Raw genomic sequence first — 21300 nt, forward strand, 5'->3', positions numbered from 1 at the left:
ATTTGGATACTATTTTGTTTTTATTTTCAAGATTATTTTTAAATTATTAAGAGGTAAAACTCATATTAAAAAAATAATATAATTTTAGAAAATGGGAAATAAAAAATAAATTTATTATCGTACCAAATGTTAATTTTGTATTAATATTAAATTCGAGAAAATTTTAATTGAAATTTTGAGTAAAATAGAATATGAGGTTACCATTTTGGAATAAATTTGACAATTATGAAGTGATAAATTTCATTTATATCCCTAATATTTTAAAATTTTCTTAATTTAAACATAATTACAAATATAAAATAAAAATGAATAAGTGCTATTGTAAAATAACTATAGATAAGCAAATAATAAAAAATAAAAATAAAAAAGAGGATAAACTACTAATATACTTTTAACTTATATACTGAAAAATAAAATAATGGAAATCAGTGTAATCATTGAAATGTGACCATTATTATAATTTATGTAAATATAAAAATCTTTATTATATATATATATATATATTGCAATAATTTAGGATAATATTGCTAAATATGCAATGACGTCACTCTCAGTGGGTCCCACCACAAAGGGTTGTTACAATATATTGGTTTTTGGTGGATTAGGTTATGGCCCAAAAATTGTTAAATTCGGACCACATGGTGTGAACACGCAGCCGCCACTTCAAAATTCTCCTTTTTTTTTTTTTTTTCTTCTTCATATTTTAATAATAATAATAATAATTGTTATTACTATCAATTATCATCATCTTTATTATTAAAAACAACGAAAAAAAGGTCGGTAGGATTTCCAATCTCATAAACAGCCAAAAAATAATAATAAAATAAAATAAAATCTTTTTAGAGTTTATAGAATGAAGGCCTACGTGAGGCTTATCCAACATATTTAATGTGAAAAGATAGAATATTTTGACAAATATCAATATATGAAAAAAGCGATTGATATCGTAAGTGTCGGGAGGAATTGAAATTTTTTATACTAGATTACATGGGAGATAGAGAGAGACCCTTCTTTTTTCAGTCTAATAACGTGTAGAAATTGAAAGATTCAGTTATCTAATCTTTTAGTCGAGAATATATATCCATACCAGTTGAACTATGTTCAAGTTAAGATTCAGTAAGAAACTTATAGGTCACAAATATGTACTAAGTAGCTTGGTCGAGAATTTACGACTCAATAAGAAACGGGTCATAGATATGCACTATGTAGCTTAGTCGAGAATATATATCTATACTAGTTCAACTATATTTAAGTTGAAGATTCAATAAGATATTTACATGTCATAGATATACACTACATAGCTTGGTCGAAAATATATATCTAAACTAGTTGAACTATGTTTAAGTTTACGACTCAATAAGGAACTTCCATGTCATAGATATGCACTATTTAGCTTGGTCGAGGGGTTAAAACGGGTATTATGAAAAATCTACCCTAAGAATTTCATTAGCACTGAGCTTAAGAACATAATTTCCAGAGAGTGACAAACAAGTGGGAAATCAGTACAAGCTTTCGTAAATTTTAAAGTTGTCTGTTTGCTCTAAAAGCTGTTACAACAATCCTATTGTTAACTTTCAGGTTTACACAACTGGTTCACTGGTGTTATATAGCTCAAGAAAGTGGTGCAGGGAGAGCTACCTGGATTCAATGGAGCAGGTCTCAGAGCCTCTAAGGAACGAACGGCGCCACCATATTTGGAACGATTTGCTAAGATTCGGACACTCGGTACCGTGCTTCGAGAAGAACCGACACCATTCCATGAATAGCAAATGCTGCTGCCTCATAGGTAGAGTAAGCAGAGCCTGACCCATGGCTTCCTCCAGCAGTTTCATATCCAGTCCTTTTTTGCAGCGCTGTAGCCAGCTGAAGTCTAGTAGCATTGGACCGAACCATGACTGTAGTAGTCCCGACCTTGATTCCGAACGACAGTTCATTTTTCTTGTCCCTATTGCGATGAATAAGTTAGCTGAAACCCGACTGAGTTCGTATCTAACCATAGGTGAAGTGATCTCGTGCATCCGAATCAGTTCTTTCTGATCTGCCCATATATTGACAGATTCTTCAGCCATTTGCCAATCAAGTAAAATTTCGAGCAGCCAGTTCATGTTATCTACCTCGATTGCGATTTGTTCGATTAACGGCTTCTCGGTTATATTCCTAACGAATCTTCGGGGGCAGACCGTGTCCGAGGATCCCTTAAAAAGGCTGACTAATGAAGCTATACAAGTATGGAAAACTGCATAAAGGTCCTCTTTACTGAGGCCCAGATGATCCTTCTCATAAACTGAGCTTTTGCAGAGAAGTCCCTTGACTAAAGACTTGAGTTCATTTCTTGCAATGGAGTTAGTACAAGTGGAAATGGACCAAACGAGCTGTCTGGCTATACTTTGATGTGAAGTTACCGAGTCGCGCAAGCGTAGTCTAGCCATGACATCTCTACTTGTTGCATCATCAAACTCGACTTTTATAAACAGATTCCTTAGTTTCTCTTCTTCCTCCTCGGTCCAAGGCACGGCCTCTAAGTACTTTAAACATGAAGCGACGCACTTCGTGAACATGATACTTGCAGATATCTATGTGATTAAAGATACTCCTTGTTAGTGCATGGAACACATCGATCATGCTCGATCTAGATAATCACTACTACATTAAGAGAATTGCAATTGATCTTAGTAAAGCGTTCTTTAGAAGCAGAGTTTGCATCAGTTCAGGATATGTAAGATCGGGAGAAGGTTCTGGTAAGCTCGTCAGGTGGTGGCGTAAGTTGTTTTCTAGAGATTTTATAGCCTTTTGGTCAAATGTTGGACGAGGTGTATGTCTTAAGCGTTTCTAAGAAATTTGTTCGGCTGCTTCGTAGAACATTTAGTTCGAGGGGACTAGAACTTGGTCGGCTAGTTCTTACAAGTTCGAGTTGTTGTGAAGTTTATCTCTGTCTCCTCTTCATCCACTTCATTTTCCCATGTTCTAAGAAGACTTGCCACATCTCTAGCTATTTTCTTTTGAGCAACACTCCTTTTTTTTGCTGAATTATTAAGATTATCTTACTGTAACGGTCCACGCTCACCGCTAGCACTGCTAGGGAGAAGTTTCCACACCCTTATAAAAAATGTTTCGTTCTCATCTCCAACTGATGTGGGATCTCACAATCCACCCCCCTTGAGGTCTAGCATCCTAGCTGGCACACCGCCCGGTGTCTGGCTTTGATATCATTTGCACCAGTCCAAGTCTATCGCTAGCAGATATTGTGCTCTTTGGCTTTTCCCTTCCAAGCTTCCGCTCAAGGTTTTTAAGATGCGTCTCCTAAGGAGAGGTTTGCACACTCTTAGAAAGAATGTTTCGTTCTCCTCCCTAACCCATATGGGATCTCACAGTTACACAGACTATTTTTTTCGAATCGAAGTATGTCTCCCTTTGGGCTTTTCCTTCCGGGCTTCCTCTCAAGGTCATCAAAACGCGTATGTTAGGAAGAGATTTTCACACTCAGATAAAGAATGTTTCGTTCTCCTCCCTAACTGATGCACAGTTACACAGGCTCTTCGATTCCAAATACTTCATTCAACTTTCTACAGTTAAGCATGGTTCAACCTAAGGATTTTCTCAATCAGATACTACATTTTCTGGGAAAAAAAGATATTCAGTTTCACACAATGTTGTTCTTGCCAGTGTCTCAACTTTTGGAGTTAAACATAAACAGCTGATAAGAAAAACAAATGCATAACAAATTTGCAATCAAATTATAAACCAAAAAGGAAAACAAAAACAATACCATCAAGATCAATGTTCTAACCTCGAGTATATCGATGGACCGATAGACGCCGATCTTCAAGAGGCGTTTTGATATATCATCCTCAAACATAAGCTCCATGGTCTCCCTGAATATCCCCAAATTCTCCACCTCAGGAACTTCGATTCTACACAGCTTTGAACGCGAAGGACTGCCATTTGATGCTGAATCCTTCTTATGTTTCAGAATCAGCTCAGAAAAAACCTCTGAATTAGCACACAGTGCTTCTGAATTCACCTCCAAAACCATGCATCCACCGTTCTTTGCCCTCAAATTCAACCTCACATCAAAGATATCCTTATTATTACACTCAACAACTGAACCAGAGCGCGACAAGCCGGCTGGAGGATCCCGATACTTTTCCTTCGGGGCATGAAAGCTCTCGACTCGCGATTGGACCAGGGAATCGACGACTGCGGAGTTTCCAGTGCCCATTTGTTGCGCCGAAATTTCAACATTCTGGTCGGAGTCAATCGGCGAAACTCTGCCGGGAGACAAGATTCTTCTTGGGTCAATCCGACCGACTAAACTCAACCCAGATTTAGAGCTCTGAGGGGAATTGGGAACAGAAGCACTAGGTTTGACCACATTTTCGGACTTGTTGCGAGGGGTTTTGGACCGAGAAACCACAAAATTATCAGGACTGGAAGGCGGCACAGCAAATGAACAACACCAAGATCTCCGACGCGAACGAGCGTCCAAAAACGAACCGGTTTTTCGCCGGGAAGAATCCTCCATGGAAAGAGCGAGATCGGCGGCGAAAACCAGAAGAACCAGAAGAAGAAGATGAATGACCAAAAGTAGACGTCTGTTTAGCCCTTTTTTGTCCTCGTTAAGCTCTCATGAAAGCTTTGGGAATGGCGAAATTTGGAGGTTTGTTCGGTATGTTAGTTTAATGGCGGATTACAAACACAGACGGAGACCCAGAAGTTAGAACACAATTTCGAATTTGATGGGTCTCAATCTTCATCGGATTCCCAAGAAAAATGCTTTTTTTTTCCTCTTTTTTTCTGAAGAGCAATGATTATATAAAAAGAAAAAAAAAAAAAAAAAAAAAAAGACACTCTCAGTCTCTTATTTCTGTACGATTCAACATCCATAATTTTTGTGTTTGGATATTCAAATCCCCTAGAACAAAAGGTCTCTTTTTTAAAAAAAAAAAACAAAAAAAATTAAATAATAATAATGGTTCTTCCCAAATGAACACGCTTTAATTAATATTAATAATTTGGGGATATTGATTTCTTATTTATTCCTTTTGAGTTTCGGGTCAAAAAATTTTGAACAAAAAGGGTCTAAAATGGTCACGACTCAAATGAACAGAATCAAAAGACCAAAATAATATTTAAATGATATTTATTTTATTAATTTGAAAATTCAGAAACTCAAATGAGACCGAAACCAAAACCGAAACCGAGTGGGTGATAATAAACAGATGATACCATAAGAACTCCCAGATGAAGCAGAGTGTCTAAAACACATACCAACCATGCAGTAAGAGCAAGTTCCATTCAAGGAGAACCAAACCTTTACTTACCCGTGTAGAGCAGAGACTGTGATCATCCTTTTCTTTAACAAGAATATCTGCCACACAATCACTCATTCAGTCTGTTCATTTGATACCTTAAACTACTCAGAACACAATAAATTTATTCACAAACTGCCACAGAAAACCCCTGCACGATGATAAATATCAAGTTACAGTAACAGCGTCGCCACGAGGTTCGTAGTTATCCAGAAACCTGCATCATGGTATTGTACATTAGGTTGCATTTACACATTCATTCTCAGAACGGATTGTCATTGCATTAGTGCAAATGGCATTGAATTGGGATGAATTTTTTATGGAATACCTCAGGGGAGGTTAGCATCATGATCCAGTCGGGGAGGTTTATAGCCATTGGATCCCCCATTTGAATTGGAATGAATATTTTCCTGAAACATTCATATATTCAGGTTAAGTATTGACAGATATTCATAAAAAGAAACAATAATTAAAGAGTTGTTTAAACAGTTTCACCGATTCTGTACCTGGCTGGAAGCAGACATGTTTGCATCAGGGTATCCAAGATCAGTGGGGTGACATATTTGATCACTGGAATGATGCTGAGAAGGATACTGACATGAAGGAACATGCTGATTGGCAGCTCCGAAGGAACTAAAATGGAAACACGGCTGTTCGATAACGCTAGAACAATTGTACACAGCATTAGACATTTGCGTGTCTCGGTAAGTATCACTCAATGGAGCGTTAAGATCATTCAGCTCCAAGTATGGCCTTTGGTCTGAACTAAACATTGCTTCGTTGTAAATTGGAAACGTTTGTTCAGAACTATAAATCGCTCCATTGCCAGTAACATAAGCATTACCATCTTCAGTGATGTTAGCATTCAATGGATACCAAGCGTCTAGGTATCCTAAACCTCCAAATATTGGATCATTTTGATCTGTATGTTTTGAAGCAGGAACAGTCGCCTGTAAACCACACAACATGTGTTCAACAGTTGGGAGATATCCCTCAAGAGTAAACCTCATCAATAACAGATTGAAATCAAAGTCACACCATGAAAGCACAAGATCATATCAATAAATTGCAAAAAGAACTGCCAAGGCCCATGACTAACTACACAAAAAAGGATCCATCCAAAAAGAGACGATACCTAAGGGATAATTCAGGAGAAAAAAGGCTTAGACGAATAGGTTTGCCATCTTATTGCTTCAAATACTGCAATAAGATGTACCAACTGCAAAAATTAAATGGTTTTCACACAACCATGTACCAGATGCCATTTCAAAGAAATAGAAAAACAAGTTTCTTGCTTAATAATGGAAGGATTTATTAAAGCATTCCCAGGATAGCGAAATAAAATAGATGAAATATAGTCTGTGACCGTCTTGAAGATTCAACATTTTGAAATTAGATTTAAAACTATCCCATTATCTAATTAACTTTTCATTATCTTAACTCAGCTTGCTTTTCTTTAATCTCCCTCTTTTTCTCTCTTCAATTATTCCTCTCTATTCTACCTCTAGATTACAACTTTACAAATATAAGTTTATCTAATTGATTTTTCCTTATCACATGCATTACTACTCTTGATCTTTTATCAATGTTTCAAAACTATTAACTATTTCTTGAAGTAGAAATTCTATCAATGTTTCAAAACTATTTCTTGAAGTAGAAGTTGTTAGAATGTTGGACGAAAATCGACACTTACTTGGATTAGTAGAACTCTACGTGTTTTGCTTAGAACAATTCTATGTTAGGTGACTTTCTGAAAGGTTTATTAGGAAGCACTGCAAGAGTACATAACATGTCAAATAGACTTGTGTGAGTTGGTGTGGATAGTTTTCTGTTACTATTTTGTAAGGGATGCAGGAGAATGTCATAGTTATCAGGTGTTAAATCTTGATGTGAACCCTGAACATGAGGCGTTATATTAGTCTAAAAGGATAGCATAATTTTCTTCTCCAATGGTAGTTTTAAAAAGTTGTATGTATTTTTGTCAAATTAATGACAAAGTTGAGAGTATTTTTCTTTAGAATTGAGCCAAATCTTGGATTTGAAATTTAGGTGGGTTTGAGACATTGAACTCATGTTTGTGGAATGAATTTGGATGAGTTCATAGGTTTGAGCAGCAGTCCCTCCCTCCCACAGTTTTATTTAAACCTCCCGAAACCATGTTTATTTAATTTTCCAAGAATCTGAATGCAAATTTATTAACACTGCCAAAATCAAATCTCAAGATTAGTAAGGGACAACCGTTCAAAAAGCTAAGAAACTTAATGACACCAAGAAGAAAATTTTAAAAATTCATTCATCATAGTCAAATCAACAAAGCATAAAAAAGGTAAAGCAGCGAAGTGCACCTGAAATCCATCATCAACGATCAAGTTCAAGTTTCCATCTTCAGGGTAAAAATCTTCAATTGTAAATAAATCGTCAGCAGAATCCAGATTATGAGGTATCTCCACTGGAGCAATACCCCCGGATATGTTCTGAGGAATCTCCTTCGAAGTAGATGCCAAATTTTCAGAAATACAGGATGCTGAAGAACAGCCAAAAACATTGCTTGGTGTCACAGAGGTGTATGGAGCAAATGAATTCAGTGGCTCTTTAATAGATGGCACTGACAGGCCGGAAGAAAGATCAACTTCAGAAGAACCCATCTCCTCCACACCATCCTCATCCCAATCTTCCTCATTAAATGGTGCTCCATACTGGGCACCATTCCTTGGGCCTGGACCATCCTTCTGAAATATCACGCAGAGAACATATGCATCCTGCCATGAACACATCATTACAACGGTATCACAGATATCACTACCATTAATCACCTTTGCAAAATAGTCTTCTCTATTTGTCAGTCATCGAAAGTTCAATTGTAGGAAAGGAGACGGTGGATTGGAACCATACCGAGTATAGAGTCAAAGGAGATTAATTACCTACTTTTTATAACAAGAAACAAAGATGCAAAATCCACTAAGTGAGTCAAAGAAAAAAAAATAAAAGCATTTCAATTGAAACAGGTATCGTGTGAAGAAAAACTAGAAAAAGGCTTAGAAAGAGAATGCCAAGATGAGGCCTTTAATCTTGAAGTTCTACACCACTTATTAAAAATGTTTGCCATACTCCATGCAACAATTATGGTTAGAAGTAACCAAGCATAAAATATGTGCTGCACATTCAAAGTTTAACTTCAAACCACAACATCAACTCCGGAAGACTGAAACTACCATATGAAAGAAGAAAATTTCAAGGTTATGGAATCATGGTTTCAATGATTACCTGAGAAACATTTTTTGAGGACAGATACTTTTCTTCAAGTCTGTACTCGTGCATGACCCAGTCAGTTGGATCCCCTTTAGATGATTTACCACTAAAAAACGTCAAAGTCTTAATACGCCCGACGTTTGTATTGTTGTGAGCTACAGGCCTGTCCTTTCCAGTACTTTTCCAATACCCAAATTGTGTAGTACGATTCACTCGAGCCCCACTTGCACACTTTCTTTTTATCGGACAAAAGAAGTACCATTTCAGATCTCTACTTCTCAAACAAGCTTTATCTGAAAAATAAACAAGGGTTCCAATTTCCGTAAGAAGCATATAGTGGGGGATTACTAGCAACTATCAAATATGATCGATAAGTAAACGATGACAAGCCATAACAGAAAAAAATGAGCAAGTACCTGGAAGGTCCCAGGGCTCATATTTGTATACGTCCAACTCAGAAATGACTCCCTTAAGGAACTTCTCCCGCATCACTTTTTTCTTTAGATAGTACATTGCCAACTCAACGTGAGTTGGATAAAACCGAAACCCGGGAGCTAGTGATATTGCCGTCATGATAAATTTAGGGACTGTACTATGTATCAACAACTTTCCCACTAGCAGGATGGAAATTTTCTTTTATCTCAATCAGCTTGAAACGAATAGCTCTCACAAAATGTTCTAAACGAAGAAATATACCCAAGTGTTGAATCCAATTTTCAAATAGCTTCGCATACCCCCACCAAGGAAAAGAAGGGGGGGGGGAAGAGACAAGAAAAATAAACGTCAAGTCCAGTGACGAAACAAGACCTTCCACAGGCACCAGAATCCCCCCCGGTCCATGAAATAAAAATCAAACGGTCTAGATGAATTCTTCCTCTGGAGTTCAAAAGACATCGGTATGCTAGGAAAGCCCTGTTTTGAAGAGCATTAGACGCAGTGATGATATATTAGGCAACTTCACATTAAAAAACATTTTCTTCACCAAACAAAAGTAGCATCGTTGAGCCAGATAGTGAGTAAAGTTGAAGCACTCAATCAAGTGGTATTCATCCAAAACGATTAACAAATCACGACAAAACAGTTCCCATAGCAGATGAGGCAAAACAAAAACATCACATCTTTCGGAAACAAATCAATCAAAGCAACCGAAAAACACCGTTTCTAAATAATAACATCGAACTAACAGCTGCAGAATAAATAACGAAATAATCCAACAACGATCAAAAGGGTACTAAGAAAATGCAGAGAGTAATCCAGAGAAACCATCGTTTACCAACAAAGTAGAAAGTTACCAACGAGGTCAACTCAAGAACAGAAGCAGCAAAAACTCAGAAATCCCCATAGACGATCGTAAACACCAACACCGCCATGGAAAAAACAGGGGGGTGGTGGGGGAGATAGAGAGAGAGAAAGGGGAAGAGATCGGCAGATTTTGAGAGAAAGACCCCAGAAACCGTACCGGATTTGCGAGGAAGAGAGCGGGGGAGAAGCGGAGGTGGCAAGTGGATGAGAGAGAGAGAGATGGGGAAGGGGCGATGAAGCTTGAGGACTTCGGAAGTGGAGTCAATGGAAGGCTTACATAGAAGAAGAAAATTGCAGCACGGTGCCTTGTTGAGAAAGGAGGATGGGGGTATAGATGGAATTAAATAAATATATCTGTCTTTTTTCCCTCCCAAATACCGTAATGTAAGCCTTTGTGGTGGTGTTTTTTTTTTCTTCTCTTGAATTTCTAATCTAAATATATAAAAAAAAATTAGACTTTTATATCAATTTTATCCTAAAGTTTTAATTAGGGGTGCCATGTCCCGGGTTGAATAGGATTGCGACATTTTTTAGAATTAGTTAAATTATTTTGGTAAATTCTTTCGAGTTATTTATTTAAATTTTTATAAAAATAAAATATTTGTTCGTAAAACATATTAAATTTTACAACTCAGTTATACTTTGAAAAATTAGTTAAAATACTATCATAAACGATAATAAATAATAAAAAAACAATTATGAAGTCAAATAAAAATAAAATAAATGTGCATATATAATATTGTCGTAAGTAAAAACACGTTGGTTTAGTTCAACTCAATCTAACATTAACAAAACTCATAAACCAACCCAATCTATGAAGTTTTAATTTATTTCAATCCAATCCAACGAGCTTACAAATTAAGTTAGATTGGTCGAGTTTTTTGAGTCATCAAGTTTTTTTTAATACCCGTGCTTTTAGTTTTATCAAATTGTACTCTAAATTTATAAGGTTGCAGCTTTTACTCTATGAGTTTTCATTTGAAATTTTGTACACATTCAATCAAAGCAGATGTGACACATTCAAAAAATGAAGCAAAAATCTTCCATCATAAGATCATAATAAGTTGGTAGAAACACCAAGCATTTATGCTATTGACGTATAGATTATTAACAGTAGAATGTCACTTCCAATAAGATAAGGAGCCTTTAAATAACAGCAGAGATCAATGCCACTAAAACTCATCATATATGATTTCATCAAATTAGAGAATTTTCCACTGCGAGCAAATGGAATCGACAGCACAAGAAACAGATAATGATGCACTGAACAATTTTTTCTATCACAACCTCTTTGGTACAATAAGTGTTGTAGCACAGATGGGATCCAATCACCTCAAAAATGTAAACAAGATAAACTAAACCTTTATATAATGCGAGAGATTTTCGTTCTATCACCAAGATGTGCTAGCACTGATGCCTGTTGCTTGGGGTTAAGTACGCCTATGTGAGTTGCAATCATGATGTCATTAAGCATAGATGGTACGGGCAGCCACGCGAGTTCAGGGTCTGTCTTCTTCATTGAAACTGGAATTATTATATACAGGGTATGCATTTTTGGTATGGAAAGGGAAGCTGAATCTGCTCTCCCAGAAAGAAGCCAAGTTATGCACTAAATCTAATGAGAAAGTTGAAAATTAGTACTGCTCCAGCGGTTGATTAGCCCGGCAGTACTTTCCATCCGCTTATAAAATCACGGATTCACCCCACTCATGTGGACAAACAGCCCATGCAACAACAGCAAAGAATCTACTTTGACATCCAGGGAAACTTTGAAGCCACCCCAACAGGAACAAATTAGCCTTAAACTGCTAGTTGATTAAAGATGTAATCTCTCAACCAAAACAGTTTACTAGGCTGGCAGTCTCAAATGGTAAAACAAAGAAACCAATCTAACCTCATAATATTCCATTCAAAACTCTCTGATAGTAATCATACTGCCGGGTCCGCCATGCATCTAAGCTGCTACTGATAAGTGAAAGCACTAAAGAGACGCATTGCTACATGAGAACAAGTTTCACAGTTAGGATTCTATCAATGAAATATCCAGTCACGCACGACAAGTATATTAATTAGAACCTCTTCGGTCAAACTGAGGTGAAATCGTTTTCTAAGATTCTGAATTGTTCGTGGGCCACCTTTAAAGCATGGAAATCCAGAGTCCTGATTCCAATGTGGAGAAAACAAACGAGTTAACAATCTGACTCTGAAAAAGGAAAACAAAAAAGAGAGTACAAGAAACAACGGAATGGATATCAAGTGCATTTCTAATGTATTTCAACAAAGATGAAACAAGAAATAATAACTAATCAAGAAACTGAAAAGGGAAAACAAAAAATATTAACTAATGTGACCGCAATTTCTTCGCAAGGGTGAATAGAGTTCTGGACTACCTCCACAGCATAGAAAGATTCAGCAGACAATTCAATAAGTTAACAAGAAATAATGATTTCAATTTTTATTAACTGAGACTTCAGTTCAGTGTAGAGATCAATTTTGGGCATAAGTGGAACAAACAAACAATTCTACCTGCAACATCTCAACAAGAAGAATAACACATTCTGCATGTTTACGGCATGTGAGAAATCCCTGAATGCATAAAACCTGGTTTTCAAGGCAAAAGCAGCAATAAATTAGACCAGTGTTGCAGAAAGATGTGAAGAATATCAAGGTCTCACGACAAAAGAGGGGTTTATGAGTACTTTAAAATAATCAAAAAACTCGCTTGGAACCCCTTCAGCATCAGAATCCATGACCTAGCATCAATATTGCAATTATTTGACAATTAAAAAGCAATAACCGGAATAATCATAGGATGTCAAATAATCAAGAAAAAAATGGAAGACACGTGTAGGTTGTCACCCACGAGTGTCTCATACAAAAGTGAACATACCTCTAGAAGCTCTCGGGTTAATTTGAAAGGAGCACTTTCAAAATTTACCCCGCCAGGTGAGTTAGAGAGCATGAAGCCAAAGTCAATATGTATTATATGACCCTCCTCATCCAATAGTAAATTTCCGTTGTGCCGATCTTTCACCTAGTAAATACAGTAGGAAAAACCAATAAGAGGACTTAACAAAGCCAACTTATTATAGAAGCATGAACTCTTATCTAGTCTCTAGCTAATAATGAAATAATTTAAATGATTGAATATAAAAGACGAATAATATTTGAGTCGGCCCCTTCCACTAATTCTTTTCAAATGTTTGTAGTGGTTCTGAAAAATACTGAGTTGAAACAACACAGTTACAATACTAGTATCAGTATAATACCTGCAGAAGGTAGCAGAAGAGGGAATATCCAGCCATACTTTCCACAAAATTTCTCTGTACAGTATTTGAACAAGAATAAAACAAATCACAACAGAGGTGAAAAAATAAGAAGGGAAAATCAGGTATACTGAGTCTTTATCCATCTCAAATATTTGATTGTCAATAAAATATTTTATGTATAATTTTGAACTTCAATTATGTAGGCTAATAGAGTTTTGGATAAAATACAAGAAAACATCCCCATTTTCTTCTAGTAGTGTTATATCAGATATTCATTCACAGTTCTACCATTAAATGGGAAAGCCTAAAAAAGAAGATATGCTTCCACTAGTAAAAAAGAAGTAACAACAACAACAATACTATTAGTTGCTGCCGTTTCCAGCTTTGCAGCTAACGAACGTGGGAATGTTTTCGCTCCTATGAGGGAAATTTGTCTTTCCCACCCCACCCTGTCTCAAAAGACGGATCAATCTCAATCTAATCATATAAGGAAAATATATATATATATATATAGAATTACAATTTCAACTGATGAATGCAATATAAGCTAAATATTCGAGCAATGTGTACATACATGCATGCATATTCTATATATATGCATGTATGTGTGTGTGTACATATATATATATACACACACATATATATTAGATGTTAAAAGATCTCAGTCCAAAAGGAAAGCTTAGGTTCTTCAGATTCTTAGGACACGATTCTTTTTGTAGAAAGGAATTGCGGAGAGAGGCTAACATTTTCAAAGATAATACGCATTTCCCTTTAAAGTCAAATTCTTCTTATGGGAACTTTAGTCACGAAAGAAGTCGACCATCTTCGAAGATAAAAAATTAATCTTCCACTTAACCTAACGTTGATTTTATTCTTATCTAGAATAGAATCCCTGAAAGAAGAGCTTCAACGGATTTAGACAAGATAACATTCAAATCTGACACCTAATCAAAGTCCTGATTGAGTTGAAAAAATTGTCCATTCATGTTTCATCCAACACCCAAAGATGGAAGCATCATATTAGCAAATGCAACAGAAACGTAGAATTTGATTCGTCCACTTTTTTAACCTTCAATAGAACCATCCTCTATACCCCAGGGAATTGAAAATTTCAAAAATTGGAAAGAAGGAAAACTAGAAGTCTAAAGAGAAAGCTTTCCGGGAATCCTAAATGTACAATATCAAGAAACTGCAATTAGAAGGAAAAAAGGGTACCTGAGCAAGTTTAAAACTTGGAGAGTTTTCTTCATATTTGGCAACAAAGAAGTCACGCAAACTAGTGATGCCAGGATATCTACTTTTGATAGAATGAAGTGAAGCCTGGAAGAGAAATAGTGGTGATCTGTATAGTTTTCATTTTCTTGTTCAATGTCAACTTAAAGTAAATAAATAGTATAAGATTACCGTATCTGGAATTGTCTCAATAAGAGCTGTGTAAGAAGAAGTAACTAATACTTCATAGGGTCGTAACCAGAGAGGAAGACCAGCTTCTTGAAATATGTCTGGTCACAAGCAATATGACAAAACAAAGATGTCAAAACCAAAATAATTTACAGACGCTCAAGAAATTTGAAATATATTATTATTAACATTCTTGCGACTGAGACAAGTGAGTAGAGTTAATTTTGGCCTCTTCCAGACATTTTAAGGACATGATGAGAAGGAGCTTGATAATCCCCCTTTAGTAATAGGCTTCAGACTTCAGATTCTTTGGCAAGTAGCAGTCCTTTTTTTACAATTTATAGCTCAAAAGAAATAGTATAAGGCCTGAAATGAGGGATTAGAATGCAGCGCATCTCAATGCCACTCTCTGGATGTTCCTTATGGAGTTTTTTGTGCATTAACCTCCTTTTCCAATTCATAAAAATTGAGCAGTCTCTTGTGATTATGTTTTGTTCCTTTCTTATGTTATTTTTCTCTGTTCCTGATTGCTCCTTTATCCAGTCATTCTTTTTCTAGGCTTTTCTTTTATACTTGGTACTTACCCATCTAAAGCCTTTTATAGCTTTAGAAACAAGGAAGACAAAACCAATCAATTAACAAATTAACAAAACTAAAATGAAGCATCTATAACTTATCAAGTAACTAAATTGAGTATTTCTCCTACCAATTCCCTGCATTGATCTTCTTTCAATATGAAAGTTTAGGATAGGGATGTCTTGTACCCTTAGCCTTCAGCCAAGGGATTGAACATTAAGCCCTAAAAAGTGGTCATACCATAAAAGTGTGAAATAAGTTGCACAGCAAGATGCTCTTGTCTGCAATCATCTCCACTCTTCACAATGACCTATGAAAAAAAGAAGAGGAAATAAACAACGGCAAATCTGGATATCCATAAACTAATTGGCGCTCTAGAAAGTTCTTTTTTATAAGAAACCCTTCCATTTAATCAATATCAAAGAATATACAAAGGCATACAAAAGAAATGAGTCCCACAAAAAGTGAGACCCAAAACCTACAGAAAGTGAGTAATAGAAGTTCACACGGGAATATTGTGCTTGGGTAACATATTGATATGTCGTCAAGTTGAAGGAAATCGATAATAATAGTTAATACTCATGAAGTATGACAACATATGTAACAAAATGTGGAAGATGTAGCAAATTATTTTAAATATTTACCAATCGGATGCATTCACCCCATGATAGCTATTTTACATTTTGTTTTTAATGAAACAACAGCTTTCATTGAAAATGAATGAAAGAATACAAGGCATACAAAAAGACAAGCCCTCAAAAGGAGGCTCTTCTATATGAAATGGTTCCAAATGTGCAAAAAAGAACCTATAGAATAGTTACAAAAGCTCTTTGAAGTTGAAGCCCAAAAAGAAAAATCAAATCTAACGAAGGACCAAACATCCAAAGGATCCCTCCCCAAACCTCTAAACACAAAATAATTCCTCTCACTCCACAGATCTCACAAAATAGCACACACCCCGAAACATAAAAACCGGTAATTTTCACAAAAAGGCAGATGGAGGGGGAACTTAATATGCTCCCATTCTTTCTTAGTACGCACGTCAAGATTCACCAGATCTTAACCAGCAAAATGTGTGCCGATACAAATTCCCAGGATTGAAGATTAAAAAGAAGCTGCTTTTGGCACTCTATGGTAAGACTCTAAGAGAAGTTGTACCAGAGTGTAACCTGAGGTAGCCACTGATTCTAATGTCTAAGCTCTTTTTTTTTTTTTTTTTTTTTGGGTAAGAAACAAATTTGATATATGGTCTTTGTTTCTTAACTAAAAAAAATGACAAAGATTCAGATGTCTAAGTTCAAACATGGCAAAGCATCAAATTATAGTTCCAAAGTATCTATTCCCCACTTCATTATTTCAATTTTTTCACAGTGATAGGTTGTGCTCCTTTTTGAGTTGAATGCCTTGCCTTCCAGATGAAATACTATAGTCCAACATAAGTAAAAAAATGTTGTTTTGATCTGAGACAATGCTCAGTATCCACTCATATAAATTATTTCCTAAAGACAGATCTTGGCCACTTTAGTGGCTCCAAATAATGCTTTAAAGATATGAATTGACCACTGCTAGAGAGAGCATATCCACTATTCAAGATCGTGTGCCATTGGGGTGTTGGGAATTCTTCTATGAAGTCCATGGCTATATCTACAACGGGCAATCAATTGCAGTATTATCAAAGATTAATGTGATTTCAGTACAGAACGAAAAATGTATGTTGAATAAAAAAAAGATCCCAGAAAACCTAAACAGAACTTACGGAACGCAAGTCCCAACCATATAACTTGCCAAATTCTGAAGCTTTACGTATCCTTTCTTTCTTAACTGACCAAAGTTCTCCAGATAAGGCATCACTGGCCTTGGGTGTGCTGCCATTTGCCTGTTTTAAAAAGAGATTAGTAAGCTCTGAACCACCACAATCACGCAATATAGAAAAATATAACCATTTTTTCAGTCTTCACCCTTGTCTGTGCATCTGATGAATCCTGACCAGCCCCTTTAAGAGGGAGTCCAGGAGGTGCCTCGCCTTTTGCTGCAGCAGCCTGCACAAAAGGAGAAGTAACTTGATTGAAGGTCATCATATGGGATGTTATCACAAACCTCTAAGAGACTGGCGATGATGATGATTATTATTATTCTGCACAAAAGTAAACGCTATTTGCAAATGCAAAATCTCACCTTTACTTCTTCTATAGCTATTGTACTTGGGACCCGGCGGTGTTCCCTCCGACGTGGTGCTCCCTGTACTTCAATGTCTTGCATTCTTGTTCCAGGATCAGCTGTCAGCACAACTCTCACCCACTCCAAGTCACTGCTCGGAGCTGCTCCTGAACCATGAGCAACATCAGCTGTACCATGTTGACACGATACAATTTCGGCGGGGTCTGAACCAGTTATTTCAGTGTTCTTTGACTCATTCTGCAGTTGCTTCTCCACGGAAAGTTTCAAACTTACAAATTTCACCTTTGCATCTGACTTATGTGACATTGCTTGATCAATTGCTTGAGCAGTAGAACTGGACATTCGATCAGTACTATTCCTGTATGCCTCCTGAGTTGTCCACAATGGATAGGCCCAGGGAGGTGGCTTCGGCAACAATGCATCTCCATTAGCTAAAGGAATTCCTCCTCTAGATAACTTTTGAGCACTGGAGGCATCCTTTACGTTGCTAAAACAAATTGATTAAAAACAAAAATAAGATAAAGAGACAGAGACAGAGCGGTCAAAGTTTTGAATGTTAATATTAAAAGGACTTGAATGGGTTGACAATTATAACTGTAATTGCCATGAAAGTAGATCAGCCTGCTGGAACTTACTTTGGAACTTCACTTTTCAGTACTTCAACACATATTAAGTAAGGTGCTTTTTCCCTAGAGTTGAGAAGCACAGCTTCATCTTCAGGAATATGGACAACACGATACATCCCCTTTCCCATAGGAAAGGAAACGCCTGAAAATACAAACAATATCTAAATAATCAAAAGGTTCAACGTCCAAAACAAATTTCTTGCAGTATCATAGCATTGCACATTTGCTAGAACACAGAGAGAAATCACCCATCGATATGCAAAGAAAATACTTCTAAATTAGCATCAATATAGATACCCTATAAATAAGATCATACCTCCATTATTTTGAGCCTCAGCTACTTTTAAGTTTATTTCTGCAAGAGACTTTAAACAGAATGACAAGAGATGTACGAACTATTTCAGTAAGGAACTCAGGAAAAAATGTAAGAACATAAGAGTTCAATTGGCACAAAAATAATAAACAACCTCTCGAAGTGCACTTTTGCGGTCTTCAATTGGAAATACATCCACTAAACCATACGATGTCTCACATAATGAGTGAACAAAATCCAACGATTCATGGTAAGCTCCTTTTCTGAATTGAGATGCAGTACTATTTGGAAGTGGAGGCTTCACATTTGACTTCTCATTTCGCTGCCTCGGGGAACCCGGATGCTTCTATAAAGTTATAAGCATATAATTCAGACTAGGGTGCCAAAAAGTTGTAGCAGAGAGTCAGGCAACTGATGCAGTTCAAACCTTAGGTGTTGCATTATTCTATACCCTTAGTGCTCTCTTCAGGATGAGGAAATTTAGGGCAGCGTTCTTTTCTTTTTTTCTTTTCTTTTGAATTTCTCTTGGTTCTATTAGCCTAAATTCCTCCATACTTTTTCTGTTCTATTATTGCCATTAGGAGTCTTTTTGAAACATCCAGGTGATATCACCTTCTTATAATTTCATTATTAAAAAAATGCTTCTAATCATAGAAAAATGAACATAGTTCTTTCTTTCTGGAAAATTAATTAGTGACCAACAGTAAACGTACCTCATTGTGCTTCTTCAATCCAAAAAGCTCTGAGTCTTCAATTGAACGCTCACGATCCCGAAACAACTTGCGGAAAAAGTTTTCTGTCCCTCGACTACTTTCAGGAAGGCTATCAATGTTACCGTTGTCATTTAATTCAATACTTTTTGACTCCTCCGGATGCACACGAAACAGTTTGCGAAACAATGAGAAGTCTGAAGGCTCTTCTTCCTCCCCGTTCCCATTGGCATCTTCAACCTTATCATTTACATTATTTTTGTCCTCAACTTTATCCCTAAAAAGTTTGCGAAAAAACCCTTCCTTTTCATCATCTTCCCTGGATTTAGAATATTTTTCTTCAGAGCTCATATCAACTTCATTTCTGTCATTCCCATCTCGCTTGTCGTCAAACTTATCCTTGAAAAGCTTTCGAAAAAATCCTTCCTTTTCATCCTCCTCCCCAGAACCAGACTTGGAAGCTATTTTATCCACAGAATCATTCTTACTATCACGAAACAACCTTTTGAAAAAACCCTCTGAGCTTGAAGTCACATCCTCATCTTCTCCTCTACTGTCCCTCAGAATCCTTTTGAAAAAACTCTCTCTCTCAGAGTCATCGTTGTCTTTTTCTGATGACTTCCTGAAGAGCAGAGTATCACGAATCTTAGAACCTGAGTCATCATCATTTCTACTGTCCCTTAAAAGCCTCTTGAAGAACCCATCCTTTTCAGTTTCATCACCATCCTTGTCTACCGACTTCCTAAACAAAAATGCATCTCTAACTTTTGGGCTTGGGATAAATTTTTTAAAAATATTGTTCTCATCAGGCGATAATTGACCAGCGTCTTCTTGCCAACTGTTCCCTGATGAAGGCGAGAATGACATGGACCTTCGGTCAGGCGGAGAAGACACAAGGGACAACAACTGCTGTTTTGATGAAAATAGTTTATTCAAAACCTGGTTCTTGCTTCCAGGGCTCATTGATTCTCCTTGAGGCCGGACAAGAGGCGGCCATTCACCCATCAAGGTCGCTGCAATCTGACACTTCTCCTGAATCCTACTTATCCCATCAGTATCATCAGAGTCGTCAAGCTCAGCCGCTAAAAGCCAATGCACCTTCAAAGCTATCTGAAGCGACTTCGAGCACATATCAATTACAAATTTATCCAATGATGGACTAGGCTTATGCACCATCATGTAGCATATCTGAAACAAGTAGCTCTCCAAACCCGATAGAGGCAGCGTATACATTCTATTACAGAGATAATCACGGACCCCCGAGTGTTCGTGCTTGTAGAGATAGCTAACAGCAATCCACTCACAGAAAAAAGCCGAGTCAAAGAACCGAATGAGCCAACCATTCTCGCCATTCTCGCTCGTAGTTGTGGCCCTGGAGGCGATCTCTCGTGGTGACTCGTAAGAGTCACCACGAAGTCCCAGAAACCTCACCATTCTTACTCGATCATCATAAACCGAACCAACAACTCGAACAGAACCAGAAACCCCAAAATCCTCTCAAAAATTCCGATCACCACAACACAAAAAATCCTACTCAAACCTCCACAAACAACTTGAATTCCTAAAACCGACTAAGTTCAAACTCCAGAACCACTAAATTCCAACGCCAACACTGAACCACATTCGTCCACAAGAATCCCAATTCCCAATTTCTTTTTTAAACAATCAACAGGGAAGCGATTCCTTCAAGCCCCTCCAAGGGGAGAAGTGAACGGAATATGACAAGAAACACCAAACGAATAATGCAAGTAAGTTGCTGAGAGAGAATCAATCAGAAGTGGAAAGACATGAATAGAAAACCACACACCTTGAGCAGGAAGTGAAATCGAATTGGTTCGAAACAGAAATTGAAGAAATGGCGCGAAGAAGAACCGAGGTTGAACGTGTGGATCTTGAAATCCGTAGGAGAAATTGAGCAGCGTGGGAGGTAAAGTGCTGGAGGTGGTGTTGGTGAGTAGTGCAGAGATGGTGGTGGTCGTCGAAATTGTTGGAGGGAGAGAGAAAGAAAGGTCGAAGATGAGAGAGACAGACAGAACGTAAGTGGCAATTAATTTTCATTTTTTCATTATTTATTTTAATTGCTGATCACGAAGCTGTCCTGGTGGGAAAACGGGGAAGCGTTTTTTTATTCTTTTATTCTTTTTTATTTTTTATTTTCCTTCCAAAGCTTTCATTTTCAAACCCGTTGCCTTTTCGATTTTACATTTTATCGTCATTAATTCATACCAAATGTTCCTAATTTGAAGAACTTGCATGTCAAATTACCAATCTACCCTCATGGGTGCAAATATTAACCGAGCCAACTTTGAGAATAAAATTTAGATGATTATAGATTACATTCTTACCCGCAACAATCTACACATCGAT

General features: G+C 36.9%; 3 protein-coding genes across 9 annotated transcripts; all 3 read right to left on the reverse strand.

Moving 5' to 3' along the window:
* Window positions 1-1416: 1416 nt before the first annotated feature.
* LOC111453431 (BTB/POZ domain-containing protein At2g13690-like) lies at window positions 1417-5448 on the reverse strand. Its single transcript, XM_023094543.1, has 3 exons — window positions 5322-5448; window positions 3788-4794; window positions 1417-2573 (listed from the first exon to the last, which is right to left on the reverse strand). Exons 2-3 carry the CDS (start codon window positions 4520-4522, stop codon window positions 1635-1637), a joined length of 1674 nt encoding a protein of 557 aa, XP_022950311.1. The 5' UTR covers window positions 4523-4794; window positions 5322-5448; the 3' UTR covers window positions 1417-1634.
* Window positions 5124-10193, reverse strand: LOC111453432 (NAC domain-containing protein 82-like). 3 transcript variants are annotated; one of them, XM_023094544.1, is made up of 7 exons: window positions 10018-10193; window positions 8975-9470; window positions 8574-8851; window positions 7655-8068; window positions 5816-6259; window positions 5638-5719; window positions 5124-5526 (listed from the first exon to the last, which is right to left on the reverse strand). In XM_023094544.1, the coding sequence occupies exons 2-6, from the start codon at window positions 9129-9131 to the stop codon at window positions 5639-5641; spliced, it is 1374 nt and encodes a 457-aa protein (XP_022950312.1). In that variant the 5' UTR covers window positions 9132-9470; window positions 10018-10193; the 3' UTR covers window positions 5124-5526; window position 5638. The 3 variants fall into 3 exon arrangements, with proteins under 3 accessions (XP_022950312.1, XP_022950313.1, XP_022950314.1); XM_023094545.1 differs by having other exon boundaries at window positions 9851-10193; XM_023094546.1 differs by having other exon boundaries at window positions 9832-10193.
* Window positions 10194-11013: 820 nt separating this feature from the next.
* LOC111453428 (phosphatidylinositol 4-kinase beta 1-like) lies at window positions 11014-20983 on the reverse strand. Of its 5 annotated transcripts, none has more exons than XM_023094536.1 (18): window positions 20741-20983; window positions 18937-20585; window positions 18378-18569; window positions 18227-18275; window positions 17920-18052; window positions 17282-17771; window positions 17065-17145; window positions 16863-16982; window positions 15347-15416; window positions 14534-14631; window positions 14345-14449; window positions 13130-13183; window positions 12751-12894; window positions 12560-12613; window positions 12387-12461; window positions 11937-12020; window positions 11754-11857; window positions 11014-11627 (listed from the first exon to the last, which is right to left on the reverse strand). In XM_023094536.1, exons 2-17 carry the CDS (start codon window positions 20365-20367, stop codon window positions 11756-11758), a joined length of 3282 nt encoding a protein of 1093 aa, XP_022950304.1. In that variant the 5' UTR covers window positions 20368-20585; window positions 20741-20983; the 3' UTR covers window positions 11014-11627; window positions 11754-11755. The 5 variants fall into 5 exon arrangements, with proteins under 5 accessions (XP_022950304.1, XP_022950303.1, XP_022950302.1 ...); XM_023094535.1 differs by having other exon boundaries at window positions 18937-20616; XM_023094534.1 differs by having other exon boundaries at window positions 18937-20626.
* Between the last annotated feature and the right edge of the window lie 317 nt (window positions 20984-21300).

The sequence above is a fragment of the Cucurbita moschata genome, unplaced genomic scaffold (genome assembly GCF_002738365.1).
Source record: "Cucurbita moschata cultivar Rifu unplaced genomic scaffold, Cmos_1.0 Cmo_Scf00015, whole genome shotgun sequence".
NCBI classification, from domain to species: Eukaryota; Viridiplantae; Streptophyta; class Magnoliopsida; order Cucurbitales; family Cucurbitaceae; genus Cucurbita; species Cucurbita moschata.